Source organism: Primulina tabacum, chromosome 17 (assembly GCF_025594145.1).
Source record: "Primulina tabacum isolate GXHZ01 chromosome 17, ASM2559414v2, whole genome shotgun sequence".
NCBI classification, from domain to species: domain Eukaryota; kingdom Viridiplantae; phylum Streptophyta; class Magnoliopsida; order Lamiales; family Gesneriaceae; genus Primulina; species Primulina tabacum.
Genome location: NC_134566.1, coordinates 21,959,486 through 21,976,223, shown reverse-complemented (window position 1 = coordinate 21,976,223; position 16,738 = coordinate 21,959,486). Strand labels below are relative to the sequence as shown.

The following is a 16,738-nucleotide window of genomic DNA, read 5'->3' as shown; positions in this document are numbered from 1 at the left end:
ACATTTTATTATACTATTCCTAATTTATTTATTTATACAAAAACTTCTAAATGAAAAAGAACATTATCCTATGTGAATCCATTGTAGCTATAAATCGCATTCCAGATTATCATTAATCATCAACAAAGAACTGTTATCCCTTACTAATAACCACCGGGTGTATGTTATTCCATTTTCTTTTTTTGGGAAGAATATATTATCCCATTTTCAATAATATGCAATAAATTGTATAATTCACATCCAAATCATGGAAAAATTCTTCCAACACATATGCATACATCACCAATTGTCATTAAAATGCTACAAATTTATTGTCGTTGGATCCCATCAACCTTTGCCAATATTATTCTTGTTATTACAACATTATTTATTTATGCAGGGGAGGCAGATTCAAAGACTCATAAGAAGCAAAAAAAAAAAAAAAATTTATCTCAAGGAAATATATATATATTTTTTTCAAAAACAAGAGAGAAAAAAAAGTTGAGTCATCTTCCAACATATCATGGAAAATCAATTGAATCCCTTTTGAAGATGCTAGATTCCTCTTGAAGCAATAAAGAGAAGCATTGAAAATACAATGCTTGTAGTGATATATTTTTTTTCCCTTCAAAAAATAAAGGTGTCCTAAAAAGCATCATCCATCTCTTCATTCTTCATTCCTTCAAAAAGCATTTCTTGACAACGGCATTCATGGCTACAAAAAGCTCTCTCTCCCCTGAAAACAATACCAAATACATAGTTAAAAGCTTACATTTAGTTGATTCTCGCAAACTAATCATCCCTCCATCGAAAAAATCGACAAATTTTAAGTCTTTGAATCTTTCTTGGACAGGTCGAATCACTCTAGAGATAGACAAATGTGAGTCGAGCATACATTTTGTTAAATATAAATTTTACATAGTGGAAAGCACAAGAGCTCAACAAATCATGGAAGAAGTACATACGTCTTAATATCTTATAAAGCAATAATTTAATATTAAGACAAAACCAACCATCGATCTACTGCCTATCATACAATAAAATAATACAAAAAAAAAGTGTACCACGTTATTTATTCATAGCTAATATATGAATTATTTTTACTGGAAACATGAATATCATCTTGGGCTAACCTGTAGATGTAAATGTCTTTGCGCTGTTCAAGACTTTGTTTGCAAGTGTGACAAGAACTCAAGAAATTCAATGGTGGAGAATTGGAAACATTGGTTTCAAAACCAGTCTCGACTTTCTCGAAATCTTCACCCAGATTCGGGTCATCTTCACAACAATTCTCTACAATGCAATCATCAAAAATATGAGTAGTTTTCGGATTCGGTCCGTGTGTGATCACACAAGTGTAATCTTCAGAAAGTTCCATTTCTTTCAAAGAAAGCTGTCTGGTGAAGTAATCCTTCACTGGGGTGCCTGAAAACGGGCTCAGAAGCTGAGAATCCCGAGTTTTAATTCCGAAATCTGCCGGAGAATTAGGAGATTCGGGCTGTGAAATTATGGTGGGGATTTGAATATTGAGTTTTGCTCCATAAAAAACCGTTCTTGAGAACTTCTCATCAGTTCTTTCCTCGTTGATTGAATGAACTAAAGCGAGTCCAATGGCTTCTGGAATTTGTTTCGTGAATGGAGATTTATCGGTAACTTCAGGACATGGGGTTGGTGATTTGGACAAGATATTATCATAGCCAAACGGGGTCACAAAATTTGGTAAAATTCTTGTGTCTAGAATTGAAGTTGGGCTGACTAAAGCAGTTTCAGGATCAGAAAATGTTCTTGACAAGAACCCATTGAAGAATCTTGGAGAATTCAAGAAAGATGATACAGGTTTTGTGGGATCTTTAACAGAAGCATGGATTGGGTTTTGGTCAGCCATTATAGCTTGTTTGGTGGTCACTGTTCTTGATCTGTTGTTCCTCAGCATCAGTAATCAGATAAATTTCTCAACTGCAAATAAATAAAAACTAAAAAAAGATTTAGAGAACACAAAATGGAAAGAAAGATCAAAGCTGAAAAAACTCGTCAAAAATTTTTATATCATAAAGATCAGCTAACCTGGAATCAGTAGCTAAGTTACTCCAAGAAAAAGATTCCCACTTTTATATGCCTCAAAAGAATAATCAAAAGCTGGGTTCACTCTCAAAACCGGAAAAAATCATAACACAGAAAAGCAAGAAAAAGTGGAAAATTTTTTCAATTAAAAAACAACAAAAAGCTTGATAAACTTTGTTAAATCTCATTAGCTTCCATTTTCTAACAACCTGACATGTAAACAAAACAAACAAACAAACAAAAAACCAATCTTTTTTCTTTTCTATTTTAGAATCTTGTTAGGTTTCTTGGTTTTCTTCACCAAAATCCCAGTCAAATCCTCACAAAACAAAAACCCATCACGAAGAAGAAAAGGAATCAAGCTACAAACAAACCACTCGGAGTTGGTTATGCAAAAGATTCAGCAAAAGCAGATAAAACATTCAAGAAAAGGTTTCCAGTGGGGTATAAATCTCTTCAGACTTATCAAAACAAGAAATAAATCTCAAAAGAAAAAGGAGTTGGAAATGGCTGGTTTTAGAGCCATTTTAAAGAGGAGAGGAAGCGCAGAAGTGTACGCAATTTTCATTATTGGAGACGAAGAAAAAAAATGAAAACAAAAAGAAAGAAAACAAGAAACTCCAGGCAGGATAAGGGGCAAGGGGTCCCTCCGCATTCTCGCTCAGCAATTATTTCTACTCAGCTTTGGATTTTAGCGTGGGTTTCTTGGGAAAATTATCTAAAAAATGGCGAGTCATTTTCAAAAATGCACGCCATTCCCATTTTTTATGATTAAATTATTCTGTGTGATTTTTTTGTAGCCAATAAGATGAATTTTCTTTCCTTGGACAATAATCGAGTAAGTATATTGTAAGAAGGTTTTGCATATATATATATATAATATGAGTTAATTTGATATATAATTATAATGAAAATAAAAAAAAAATCATAAACCGGTAAAATTAAAGATATATCTTATAAAATTGACTTATAAAATAGTTTCATAAGAGTTTTTGTGATCAATAATTGATCAAACTCACCTATTTTATTTATAGTTTGAAATGTATATTTAAAACTTCACAAAAATTCATTTCAAATCATATTAGTTTTACGGTCAATTTTTTGAGATTAATATTTAACTCGACCCATTTCAACAAAAATATCATATTTTAATTCAAAAATATTATTATTTTTATTTAAAATATTGATAACTTAACTTATCTCACGAATATAAATATTTTAAAATAATGCTATTATTATTTAATTTATATTTTAAAAATAAATAATGAGGTGTCACTACACATAATATACGATAAAAACATTAAAAATGCTAAACTTTATGGCAGCTTGTGGCCTTCTCTTCCAATAGGATTTTCATGATTCTTGAAATAAAAATTGTACAAATTTTATTTTTTTCCAGATTTCTTTCCAAAAGTATATTTCCTAACTTAATATTTTCCAATAACTAACTATTATATATCTCATTTCAAAAAAAAAAAAAACTATTATATATCTAATGAGATGTTCTTTATAGATTTATAATTGTGAAACAAATCGACTCAATTCGTAACTATGATAAATAATAATTTTTTTGATATAAGAAATAATATTTTTTATGAGTTGGATCGACTCAAATATCCGACTCACAAAATTAACTCCTAAAATTGTTTTACATTAGTTTTTGTGTAAACTAAAATATTTAAATGATAAAAACAATTAAATTTTTTAGCACCACGGTATACCTTTTTAAAGATCTTTACTTTATGCAACCAATTTGAAAATTCTTATGACTTGCCGTTTTGGATCAATTTTTTGTTTAAAAAAAAAACCAATTTGAAAATTCTTAGAAATAAAGTGTTCACTAATCTTTTCGTATTGTTTAAGCTGTATACTTTTTCTAAGTCAATATGAAATTTTTATATAGAATTTATTGAAAAATAAAACATCCCATTGGCCAAAAAAATGACCTTATTCATTTATTTATGTTTATTTCTGTTCGTAGTTTTTATATTTTTGTCCTTTGCATAAGCGTAGTTTTGTCGTTTTTCTTTTTTTGACGTTACTGTATTTAGTTTAACTTATGAATGATGATGATGATAGTGATACGATCTCCTGTTTATTTTTTATATATATATATAATTAATATTGTATTTTATTATGTACGACTCACATTTTATTTTACGAAAAAGTACATAATATTTTTTCTGATTTATTATTTTTATTATATATATAATTAATTAATATTGTACATATTTTATTACGTACGACACACTTTATTTTACGAAAAAGTACATAAATTGGTTCAAAGTAAAAATTTACAATAAAAAAAATTTCAAACTCACAAAATATATTAAAGTACATATTTTATAAAATTTTGTCTACTCAATTGTCTTTTTTCTTCATAAATTGTGTTTTTCTTCATAAATTGAGAGACCTATTGATAGAATTTCTTTGGAAATAATCCACAATTAAATACATTATTACATACATAATCACATACTAATTTTCAATATTTACAACTCTTATTTCAACACTCAATCTCTTATTTTCAATACTCCTCTTGTGACGATAATCATGATACAATTATTGTCTTCGTTACGTGTTTTTATATTGGCTCGTTAAAAACTTTACTGAGAAAAACTCATTGGGATAAAAACTATAGTAAGGGAAAAATATTGCAGTCACGTAAACTCTCCCTCATGTTAACACGAACGATTCTTCACAAATTTCGTAGATTGCACATCCGAATTTTATATATATGTTTTTTGAATATTGTCGTAGGAAATACTTTTGTGAAGAGATCTGATGAATTTTCACTTGACTGAATGTGACAAATATCAATATCTTTATTTTTTTCAAGCTCTTGGGTGAATGCGAAGAATTTAGGGCGAATATGTTTAGTTCTGTCGCTTTTTATGTATCCTTTTTTCATTTGACTAACACATGCAACATTATCTTCATATTGTGTCACGGGCTTCTTGTCGAATGAATAATCCGCATAAGATTTGGATATGTTCGGTCATTGATTTTAGCCACACACATTCACAAATTGCTTCATGTAGTGAATAATCTTGGCGTGATTTGATAAAGTTGTTACGAGTGTTTGTTTCTGTGAACGCCAAGAAATTGCAGTGCCTCTCGGAGTAAATACATATCCAGTTTAGGAACGTATCTTGTGTGGATCAGATAAATACTCAGCATCAGCATAACCAATTATGCTTTGATTAGTATCTTTTGAATACAAAAGTCCCAAGTGTGTCGTTCCTCGTAGATAACGAAATATATGTTTAATTCCGTTCCAATGTCTCTTTGTTGGATATGAGCTAAATTTTGTCAATAAATTTATAGTAAAAGATATATCAGGTCTTGTACAATTTGCAAGATACATAAGGGCACCAATAACACTTAGATATGATAATTCTGGACCAAGAATAACTTCATTATCTTCAAATGGACGATATTGATTTTTTCTATGTTTAATGATCTAACAACAATTGGAGTACTTAAAAGATTTGATGTATCCAAATTAAAACGTTTAAGGACCTTTTCTGTATAATTTGACTGATGAACAAATATTACACATTCTTTTTGTTCAATTTGCAAACCCAGACAATACTTTTTTTTTTCAAAGTCCTTCATTTTAAATTATTACTTCAAGTACAACACAACTTCTTGAATTTTCTTATTCGTTCCAATGATGTTTAAATTATCAGCATATACAATAATGATTACGCATTTCCACTTAGCCGATTATACAATTTTTGACCGGATTGTTTAACCCATATAATGATCTTTGCAATTTCACAGAGTAACATTCTTTAGGTTTTGAACTCTGTGATTCAGACATTTTAAATCATTCAGGGATTTTCATATATATATATTACTATCGAGTTATCCGTAAAAGTGAGCTGTGACAACATCCATAAGACACATTTCTAAATTTTCAGATACTGCCCAACTAATCATATATCGAAACGTAATTGCATTCATAACAGGAGAATACGTTTCTTCATAATCAATTCCAGGCATTTGAGAAAAACCTTGTGCAACAAGTCTAGCTTTATATCTTACTATTCATTTTTCTCAATTCGCTTTCGAATAAAAACTCATTTGTACCCGACAGGTTTTACACCTTCAGGTGTAAGGACTGTAGGTCCAAAAACATTAAGTTTATTTAGCGAAGCCTATTCAACTTGGATGGCTTCTTTCCATTTTATCCAGTTATGTCGATTTTTACATTCACCAAAAGATTTTGGTTCATGATCTTCATTGTCATTTATGATGTCAAATGCCACATTGTAAGAAAATACCTCATCAATTTCTTTTATATCTTTTCGGTTCCATATTTTTTCAGTATTAATATAATTGATAGAGATTTCACGATTCTCATCAGTTTGTGGTTCTAATAGAACATTTTCATCATCATGTATTTCTGTCGGAATATCATTCTCTATTTTGTGATCATCGTGTTTCTCTATGCTTTTTTTTCGAAGATTTTTATCCTTGGAACCGATTGGCCTTCCACACTTCAAGCGTTTATTGACATCATGAGTGTTTTCAATTTGTTTCTTTGGAAATTCAATTTGAGCAGAGGCATTTACAGCATGCGTATATGATTTAGTTACCTTTTTTGTGTCTGCAAATGCATCTGGTATTTGATTTACTATTCTTTGCAAGTGCACAATTTGTTGTACATTCTTTTCACGTTGTTTAGTTCTTGGATCCAGATATAAAAATGATGATGTATACCATGTAATTTTTTTTTCGATATGTTTCTTTTCTCCCCCTAACATTGGGAAGATTTCCTCATTAAAATGACAATCAGCAAAACGTGCTGTAAACACGTCGCCTGCCTTAGGTTCAAGATATCGAATTATTCACAGGCTATCACAACCAACATAAATTCCGATATTTTTTCGAGGTCTCATTTTTGTTCGTTGAGGCGGTGCAATAAGCATGTATACTATACATCCAAAAATTCTCAGATGAGAAATGTTTGGTTCTTTACCAAAGACAAGTTGCAATGGGGAGTATTTAAGATATGCACTTGGTCTGATGAGAATTAATGTAGCAGCATGTAATATTGCATGTCCCCATATAGAAACAGAGATTTTTGTTTTTATAATCATTGGTCTAGCAATCAGTTATAGACGTTTAATCAATGATTCAACTAATCTTTTTTGTGTATGTGCATAAGCAACATGATGCTCAATAGTGTTTCCCATTGACATACAATAATAATTAAAGTTTGTGAAATAATTTCACCGGCATTATCAAGTCTAATTTTCTGGATTGTATGATCGAGATATTTTAGTGTCAAAATGTAGAGCTCAAATTCAGTACACGTAAAATCCATGCATTTATTTAATTATTAAATTATTTATTTAAGTTTAAAATGATTTTTAGCGATGCATGATTTATTAAATTGCATTATTTTAATTATTTATATTTATGTGATGCACGTTAAATGTTATCTTGAGTTCCATGTTTCAGGCGATTATTCGATGCGGGATCGAGGAAAAGAGACTGACGACGATTTTGGCAATTTTAAAACGTGGTAATTTATTTGAAGTTAGGGTTGGGGCATTTTAAAAGATTTATTTAATTTTTAGCATTTTAAAAGCCTAATATAATTATTAAGTGATTTTATGAGTTTTAAACTTTAAAGATTTAGTACATGTGCATTTTATTTTAATTAAAGAATTTTTTTGGTAAAGTTAGTGTTTGATTAAGATTTAATTAGTGGTTAATTTTTAATTAAGCAATTTTTTATTCCCTAATTATTACCTAAACTCACGCACACACACTTTTACACACACCTATACACGACCTACACACACTTCATTATGTTTGTTCCACTTTATATTTTGAGAGAAAATTAGGGTTCTAAGTCTAAGTAGCAGCCGCCCCTCCCTCTTCAAGGAATTCAGCAATTTTCGTCCGTTTTCTTCAAAGATAAATTGTGCCACGTTCGTCCCGTATCAATCCTCGCACCGTTCCCGCCTCGATATCGTCGTTTCGGTATTTCAAATCATCAAAAAAAGCATGTATATTCTTTCGTTTCTGCATCGATCTTGTCACAATAATAATTTTGATGTTTATTATGCGTAAAAATCCATATATGATGTAAAAATTTTGAGCAAAAATTTGTTGGATCGGTTTGAAACTAAAGTGAATAATTGAAAATAAAATTGTAGATTAACAGTCCCCGACAATGACGTCAAAAACTTGATCGATCAAAACTTGCACTGTGTAAACCTTAATAAAAATATGATTTTGTATGCTCAAAAATTAATCGCAAGTGCACGATGTCAAGTAATAGTATAATGTACGTGAGTACGAGTATCGTTCCACTGAAGACTGTATTTGACAATTATTATTTTCAGTTATTCAATCGTTAGCAACGAAAATTGATTGGTTGTTTTAGTACTACCATGCTCAAATAAATACGCAAATCAAATGATTCAAGAATTGGATCATGAAATATAATATCTAAATTGATTGATTAAAATTCAAGGAGAAATGAATTTGTTGGGAATTTTGGTTCACCTACCCCTCGTTAATTAATTAATTCGTTCGATAATGACTGTATGCTTCCGACAGGATTTCCTATTCAATTGAACACACTCTCTCGAGCTATGCCAAACTAATTTTACTCAATGAAGTAATTAAATGTCTTTAATTATTTATCAAGAGTGAATCGCGTGTTGATCTATGAAATCCCCTAGTTTTCGTCCTATCGGACTATGACTACCGGCGCGTATCCAATTTCATATATCTATGTAAATTGTATATCTACGGATTATACTACTTGTTCCTATCACAAGTTATTCTCTCGAACTCACTGGCAATATAAAAACGTTGTTAGAGCGTTAAAGTTAGCTACGCTCTAACAACACACTGAAAAACAGTAGCACATTCAAGAATAACGCAACAATCGAAATATAAATTAATTAAATCAAAGTTTGGGATATGATCCCCTTAAATCCCAACAAATATTTTAAAATTTAGCTACTCGAATTCATATTTAAAATAAACAAAACAATGTTTGAATGATAAAAACTAGAGTAGAAATACTAGTCGTGACGAAAATGCGAGGAACGATGCCCGGAAAATTGTCGAATCTTCAATCCAAGCGCGAAAGTCCTCTCGAAAGCTTGTGGCGGCTCTCCAAATATCCCTGAATAATGCTCAAAAATGTCTAAATATCCCTTCCATATCATCCACATCCCCAGAATAAGGTAAGGAATCGGCAAAGAACTTTTTCCAAAAATAGGTGGCGCTCGGGCGGTATAAAATTACCGCTCGAGCGCCACACCTTCTGTAACTTGCTTGGGGAATGCGGCAGTCGCGCTCGGGCGGTAGAAAATTACCGCCCGAGCGCCGAGTCTTCTGTAAGTTTTCTTCTCGGTAAGCATTTCTCGCGCCCGGGCGGTAGAAAATTTCCGCCCGAGCGCCATCCTCTCTGGAGGTTTGCTGCTCGGATCACCTCTCGCGCCCGAGCGGTGAAATTCTACCGCTCGGGCGCGAGTCTTTCTGTAAGTTTTTTCCTTGGCTCGCACACTTTGCTCCAATTTCGGTTTTCCGTTCATTTTGCCTGCAAATTTGTCACGCACAAGTGAGAAATGATAAAATGCATATGATTACTCTATAACGAACAAAATGTCAATGAAATGTACGCATGCACAGTGCAAACACACACAAACTAATGCAATAAAACACGTAAAAACCACACCTATCAACCAACCCTCTTATACTTACCTTTTAATTGCCCTCAAGCAAAATAGGTTACAGACCACAACCAAAACATGAAACAAACACAAAGTGAAAGTACTAAAATAATTAGACTGATGGCGAAGTAGCAAACCAATATCTCCTGCCTCAACGGGTTTGTGAACCACATCGAATTAGTCAAAACACAACATCCATTAACACCCCCTTTTCAAAACATCACAAAACAATTGTATTTTTCCAAAAAATGTGATCGTGTGTGTTGTGGATTTTTCTAGCTTATGTTTCAGATAGTTTTATTCGCAAATCATGTGGGTTGCCGAATCCACAAGTCAACGCAAGTTTCTCTGTCCTGAGTTCTGTTTCCATTTGGGACCAACTAGTAAACACAAAAAGGGGTAGAGTTTCATGGTTGAACAACAAAATGTAGGGAGTCAATAGCCATAAATGCTCAAGTGGTTTAGAAAGATTGGGAGTACGTAGATCATTTTCACTATGCCCTTGTCAGAAATTTTCTCTGACATTCCTCAACGCCTTACATCTCCATCTTTTTAGCCTTGGGATAGGATTTCATCCCTTTTTGGCTCCCCCACACCTTACATCCACCTTTATTATTATTATTATTATTATTTTCTAATTTTTATTTTTCAGGCGCATAGTTTTCTCATGCGTACTCCCTAGGCTTGGAATATAGGGTATGTTTATTTATCTAGCCTAGAGATGAATTTTTAGGTCCTATGCACGATTGGGATGAAGGATATTTGAGGCATACTTTTGATTTTCTACTCGAGTTCATGCTACTGGTCAGTGACTCATTTCAACATATATTCATTCAATTTCTACTCGTATCTTATGTTTCTCCAGTTCCCCTCACAGATTATTTTGAACTTAAATGTCATCGACACCACTATCAAAATCCACTAAATGTGCATAAAAAAAATTTCAATTCACCGGGGGATTCATAACGAGTGATAAGACTAAGCAACATGCAGTTCATTTAGACCAAAATCATCATTGGCTACCAATTTACTAGTTTCACCATCATCTGACACTCATGCAAGACAAATACAAAAAAACACCGACCCGAAAAACGATCATACTAAGGGTGTGCAATGTCCCCATTGCACAAAAGACCGAAACAAAAAAATGCAAACACGAATGGAGACACAAAAACAAATGCAAAAATAAATGCAAGAATGAAACAACAATAAGAAATAAACATAACGCAATAGACAATAAAAATGCAAAGAAGGGGAAACAGTGAACTCCCCTGATCAAGGCTCCTCCTCGTCAAACTCTGGTGGTGGCACTCCCGGAACGTCCCCCTGCTGCTGATAGTCATAGTGAAACTGGAATGGGGGATTGAATGACGGGGGTGGTGGTATGTCCCCTGGGTCAGTGCCCCCTTGCACGAGCACAGTGCGCATCATGGATTCAAGGTACGCAAGATGGGCATTGACGTTCAAGTTGACCTGATCTTGATGCGCCATGAAGGAGAGGGATTCATCTATTTGGTCATTTTGGGTTCGCCTGCGGGGTTGTGGCGGCCGGCTACGGGATGCGGCTGTGCTTGATCCACCCACATCTCTCTCGCGTGTGGGGAAGTCTATATTCCGTTTAGAGCTCTTCCGCTGTAAGTCTTCCACACAAATAGGTTACACCGGTTGTAGCCATTCCTCGTCATCCCGGAAAACCACCCCTACTCTTGCACACAACTCCGAGATGATGGTGGGGAAGAAGAGACCGACATGACTGTTGTGAGCACTCATTATGATCTGAGAATTTATAAGTTTGCCCACATTGATTGCATACCCTTCGGTCAAGGCAAATAGTAGCACCGCCCGCTCTTTTTGCACCTCGCTCTTATGTGAGACCGGCATCATCCTTCGGGCTACAAATAGATACCATAGGGCAATACCGGCTTTCAAATACTTCTCGTCAAAACAGCTCGGTGGTCCGCCCAACGGTTTCCACATCGCCCTCGGAAGACATAGCGCTGCGAGTATCGTATCATAATTGGGGTCAGCTACCAAAGCTTCAAATCGAGAGTCATCAACTTCAGGTGTCTCTAATAGTGCGTTAATTGCACCCGAGTCACATGAAACAAGTCGACCTCTAACAAAAACCGTACCATCCTTCCTTTCCACGGCATTTGCATAAAATTCCCAAACCACTGAGACCACTGCAGCCGAAGGTTGATTTCCAAATTGTTTCCATCCCCGTCTTTCCAAATCCACAAGAGACCCTAAGTGTCTATCCTCAAATTGTCTACGGAATCCCCTCTCGGCTATAGGGTTTCTGTGAATCTTTGCATGATCGTATCTAGCCTTAGCCGCCTCACTCACAAAACGATGTCTATCAAAGGACGAAGATGAAGAGGAGGAACCGGGATTACCTCGTTGTATCTTTGGAGCCATGGTGATAGAGTGTGGAGATGGTGACTTGATTCGTATAGGATGACCGGAGTGCGGGATATTCTTGATTTGAACGAAGATTGCGAGCTACGTTGTTGGAATCCCGGTGTGGAAAGGATTTGCAGCAAAATTCAAGAAGGGGGTGAGCGAGAATTAGGGATTTGGGGAAGAGTTTTCGTGCAAAGTGAAAAAAGGGGAAAGGGAGAAATCAATTTCAAGTGCAAGCGCTAGGGCGGTAGAAAATTACCGCCCGAGCGCCAAAGTCTTGGGAAACTTACTCCCTTCAGAGGCGTTCGCGCTCGAGCGTTATATTTTTACCGCTCGGTCATGAACCTCGGAACCTTCGCCTAATTTTCTCTTTATTTATTTAATTTTTTTTTTAAAAATAAAAAATTTAAAGAAAAAAATTGAAATTAAATACAATAGGAATTTCTAAATATAAATAAGAATAAAAACAAAAACAATAAACTCGACTTAAATGCAAGACAAGGGGAAGAGAGGTAGTTCTCAATTTATAGTCGAGAGCTTGACTGTCTGTCAGTATCAGTTTGGAGCATCTTGGAACCGGGTGATTCCAAGTTGTGGCTCAATTGTGCCACCCATGTAGTGCTTCAGTCGTTGGGCATTGACTGTGAATGTCCCATCCTTTCCATCGTTCAATTCTATAGCTCCCGATGGGTACACTTTAGAAGTCACGAATGGACCAGACCATCGCGACTTCAATTTTCCGGGAAATAATCGCAACCGGGAGTTGTAGAGTAGGACATTTTCGCCCTCCTTGAATTCCATTTCGATGATTCACCTGTCATGAGCTCTCTTTGTCTTTTCCTTGTATGACAGTGCGAGATCATATGCCAGATTCCGGAATTCCTCCAACTGATCCAATTGAAACAAACGTCGTTCACCTGCATCAGTAAAATTAAAGTTCAGTGCTTTTGTGGCCCAGTATGCTCGATGCTCTAACTCTACAGGTAAATGACATGCTTTACCAAACAACAACCTATATGGTGTAGTGCCTATAGGTGTTTTAAAAGCAGTCCTATATGCCCATAGAGCATCATCTAACCTCATAGACCAGTCCTTCCAACTTACACCTACCACTTTCTCTAAAATCCGCTTGATCTCTCGGTTAGACACTTCCACTTGACCACTCGTTTGGGGGTGATATGGGGTAGATATCTTATGCGTGACACCATACTTGCTCAAAAGTTTTTCAAAGAGTTTGTTGCAAAAATGGGTGCCACCATCACTAATGATTGCTCATGATGTCCAAACCTGTTAAAAATATTTTTCTTTACAAAATTTCAGGACCACTTGAGCATCATTAGTGGCATATGCTTCTGCCTCTACCCACTAAGACACATAGTCAACCGTCACCAAAATATACTTTTTCGTGAACGAGCTGGGAAATGGTCCCATGAAGTCGATCCCCCACACATCACACTCAATGATGTTATTCAATGGCATTTCATGACGGTTAGAGATGTTACATGTCCGCTGGCATTTATCACAGGCTATCACATATGAACGAGCATCTTTAAAAAGGTTTGGCCAATAAAAGCCACATTCAAGTACCTTCGATGCCGTCCTTGTTGGTCCGAAATGACCACCTACCTCACGGTCATGGTAATGGTGGAGAATTTGACCAAACTCTTCTTCTGCAACACACCTTCTTATCATGGCATCTGCACAAATCTTAAACAAAAACGATTCCTCCCAAAAATAATGCTTCACGTCAGAAAAAAATTTCTTTCGTTGGTGAAACGATAGATTTGGTGGAGGTGTTCCTGTGACAAGAAAGTTAGCAAAATTGGCATACAAAGGACAATGTTTCACCTCAAACAGTTGCTCATCAGGAAACCAATCATCAATAGCCTATCTACATAGTCATTACTAATAAGCTCCAGTCTAGACAAATGGTCCGCCACCACATTTTCTACACCTTTTTTATCTTTTATTTCGAGGTCAAACTTTTGGAGAAGTAATATCCACCTAAGCAATTGTGGTTTGGCTTCTTTCTTAGCAAGAAGATATTTAAGGGCAGCGTGGTCAGTAAAAACAATTACTTTAGACAAAACAAGGTATGCATGGAATTTGTCGAGTGCAAATACTACTGCAAGTAACTCTTTTTCAGTGGTGGCATAATTTAGTTGTGCTTCATCTAGAGTCTTACTTGCATAGTAAATAGTGTGAAATACCTTGTTCCGCCTTTGGCAGAGGATGGCACCAACCGCAGTATCACTGGCATCGCACATGACTCCGAAGAGTAGATCCCAATCTGGTGCCACCAAGACAGGAGCCGTCACCAAGCACTCCTTCAAATCCTCATATGCTTGTACACAGTCAGCATTAAAATCAAAAGGTACATCTTTCATAAGTAAAGAAGAAAGAGGTTTGCCAATTTTTGAAAAATCTCTGATAAAACGCCGATAGAAACCGGCGTGGCCTAAAAAGCTTCTAACTCCCTTTATGGATGTCGGAGGTGGTAAGTTCTTGATAACTTCCACTTTTGCCTTATCCACCTCTATTCCATACTCTGAAATCTTATGCCCTAGGACAATTCCCTCTTGTACCATGAAGTGGCACTTCTCCCAATTAAGTACCAGGTTCGTCTCCTCGCACCTCCTCAACACAGATCTCAAATTCTGCACACACTCATTTAATGTGGTACCAAAGATAGAAAAGTCATTCATAAATATTTCAAGAAAGGTTTCAATCATATCATGGAATATAGTAGTCATGCAGCGCTGAAATGTAGCAGGTGCATTACAAAGACCAAAAGACATATGGCGAAAAGCAAAAGTTCCATAAGGACAAGTGAAAGTGGTTTTCTCTTGGTCCTTAGGTGAAATAGTAATTTGATTATACCCCAAATACCCATCTAGAAAATAGTAAAACTCATGCCCCGCTAGTCTCTCCAACATTTGATCAATAAAGGGAAGGGGAAAGTGGTCCTTACGGGTGGCATCATTCTACTTCCTATAGTCAATACACACTCTCCACCCCGTAAGAGTCCTCGTGGGAATAAGTTCATTCTTTTCATTAGGGATCACCGTAATCCCACCTTTCTTAGGCACACATTGAACATAACTCACCCATGAACTATCGGAAATGGGATAGATAATACATGAATCGAGAAGCTTAATAGTTTCGGCCTTCACTACCTCTTGCATCTTTGGATTGAGTCGTCTTTGAGGTTGCATGAGGGGTGAGTACTTTTCTTGCATCAAGATTTTGTGCATGCAGATCGATGGACTGATTCCCTTGATGTCTGCTACCTTCCAGGCGAATGCCTTTTTGTACTCTTTGAGAACTTGCAACAATTGTTCCTCCATAGCATCTGTCATAGCAGCAGAGATAATGACAGGTAAAGTGTTATTCTCACCTAGGTATACGTACTTTAGGTGTGGAGGTAAGGGTTTGAGCTCAAGCGTTGGTGGTTCCTCGATGCTTGACTTCGGCGGGATCAAATCTCGGCGCTCTCCTAAATCCTCCAGTCTCATCCTCATTGGCTTTCTCCATGGACGGTTGGCATTAAAGTATGCCACTATTTCAGCTTTTTCTTTGTCCAAATCGCCATCCTCCAATTCAGTTGTGAGAGTGGCTTCCAATGGGTCTTTTATAGCCTCCTGCACAAAATTACACACAAGCGAATCCACAGCATCAATTCTAAAACAGTTATCGGTGTGCAGTGTGTGCTTAAGAGCAGTAAAGACGTCAAAAGTAATTTCTTCCTCGCCCACTCTTAATCTCAACTTCCCTTCTTGAACGTCAATCAGGGCCTTTCCAGTCGCAAGGAATGGCCTCCCCAAAATCAAGGGCATCTCCACATCTTCCTCCATGTCAAGTACTACAAAATCTACAGGAAATGTGAATTTGTCCACCTTTACCAGGACGTCCTCTATGACTCCTCGCGGGTATTTGACAGATCTGTCTGCTAGTTGCAAGGACATCCTCGTTGGCTTAGGTTCTCCTAATCCGAGTTTCCTGAATACAGATAACGGCATAAGATTTATACTTGCTCCAAGATCACACAAGGCTTTATGAAAAACAATATCACCAATCACGCAAGAAATAGAAAAAATCCCTGGGTCTTTTAGTTTTGGTGATATCTTGTTTTGTACCAATGCAGAGTCAAGTTTACCGTCATGTGATCCTCCAACTTCCGCTTGTTAGCTAAAATGTCTTTCAGAAATTTAGCATAGCTCGGCATTTGCATCAGAGCATCAGCAAAAGGAATATTAACGTGGAATTTTTTGAGTATCTCTAAGAACTTACCGAATTGTGCATCCAATCTTGCCTTTTTTAATGTTGCAGGGAAAGGTGAGGGAATTACAATTATAGATTGTGCAGTGGGTGCGGGTGTAGATTTAGAAGACTTACCTGTAGATGTGTCAACCTCTCCCTCTCGTTGATCTTCTTTTTCTTTCTCTTCTTGTTCAAGCACTTTTCCGCTCCTCAATGCTATGGCTTTCACTTGCTCTTTCGGGTTAGTTTCCGTGTTGCTTGGTAAGGTGCCCGGTTCTCTGCTCGTGATCAATTTAGCCAACTGACCTATCTGATTCTCCAAGCCC

General features: G+C 35.8%; 1 protein-coding gene across 2 annotated transcripts; it reads right to left on the bottom strand.

Moving 5' to 3' along the window:
* Positions 1-233: 233 nt before the first annotated feature.
* On the bottom strand, positions 234-2,674 carry LOC142530916 (FCS-Like Zinc finger 8-like). Of its 2 annotated transcripts, none has more exons than XM_075636840.1 (3): positions 2,044-2,674; positions 1,113-1,952; positions 234-715 (listed from the first exon to the last, which is right to left on the bottom strand). In XM_075636840.1, the coding sequence occupies exons 2-3, from the start codon at positions 1,910-1,912 to the stop codon at positions 625-627; spliced, it is 891 nt and encodes a 296-aa protein (XP_075492955.1). In that variant the 5' UTR covers positions 1,913-1,952; positions 2,044-2,674; the 3' UTR covers positions 234-624. The 2 variants fall into 2 exon arrangements, with proteins under 2 accessions (XP_075492955.1, XP_075492954.1); XM_075636839.1 differs by having other exon boundaries at positions 1,113-1,935; positions 2,044-2,671.
* Positions 2,675-16,738: the final 14,064 nt, after the last annotated feature.

What these genes read in the sequence shown, in the direction of transcription:
- LOC142530916 (XM_075636840.1), bottom strand. Translation starts at nt 1,912, where the DNA reads ATGCTGAGGAACAACAGATCAAGAACAGTGACCACCAAACAAGCTATA. An exon ending in AAAGACATTTACATCTACAG is followed by an intron (nt 716 to 1,112) that starts GTTAGCCCAAGA and finishes TATTGTTTTCAG; the next exon opens with GGGAGAGAGAGCTTTTTGTA.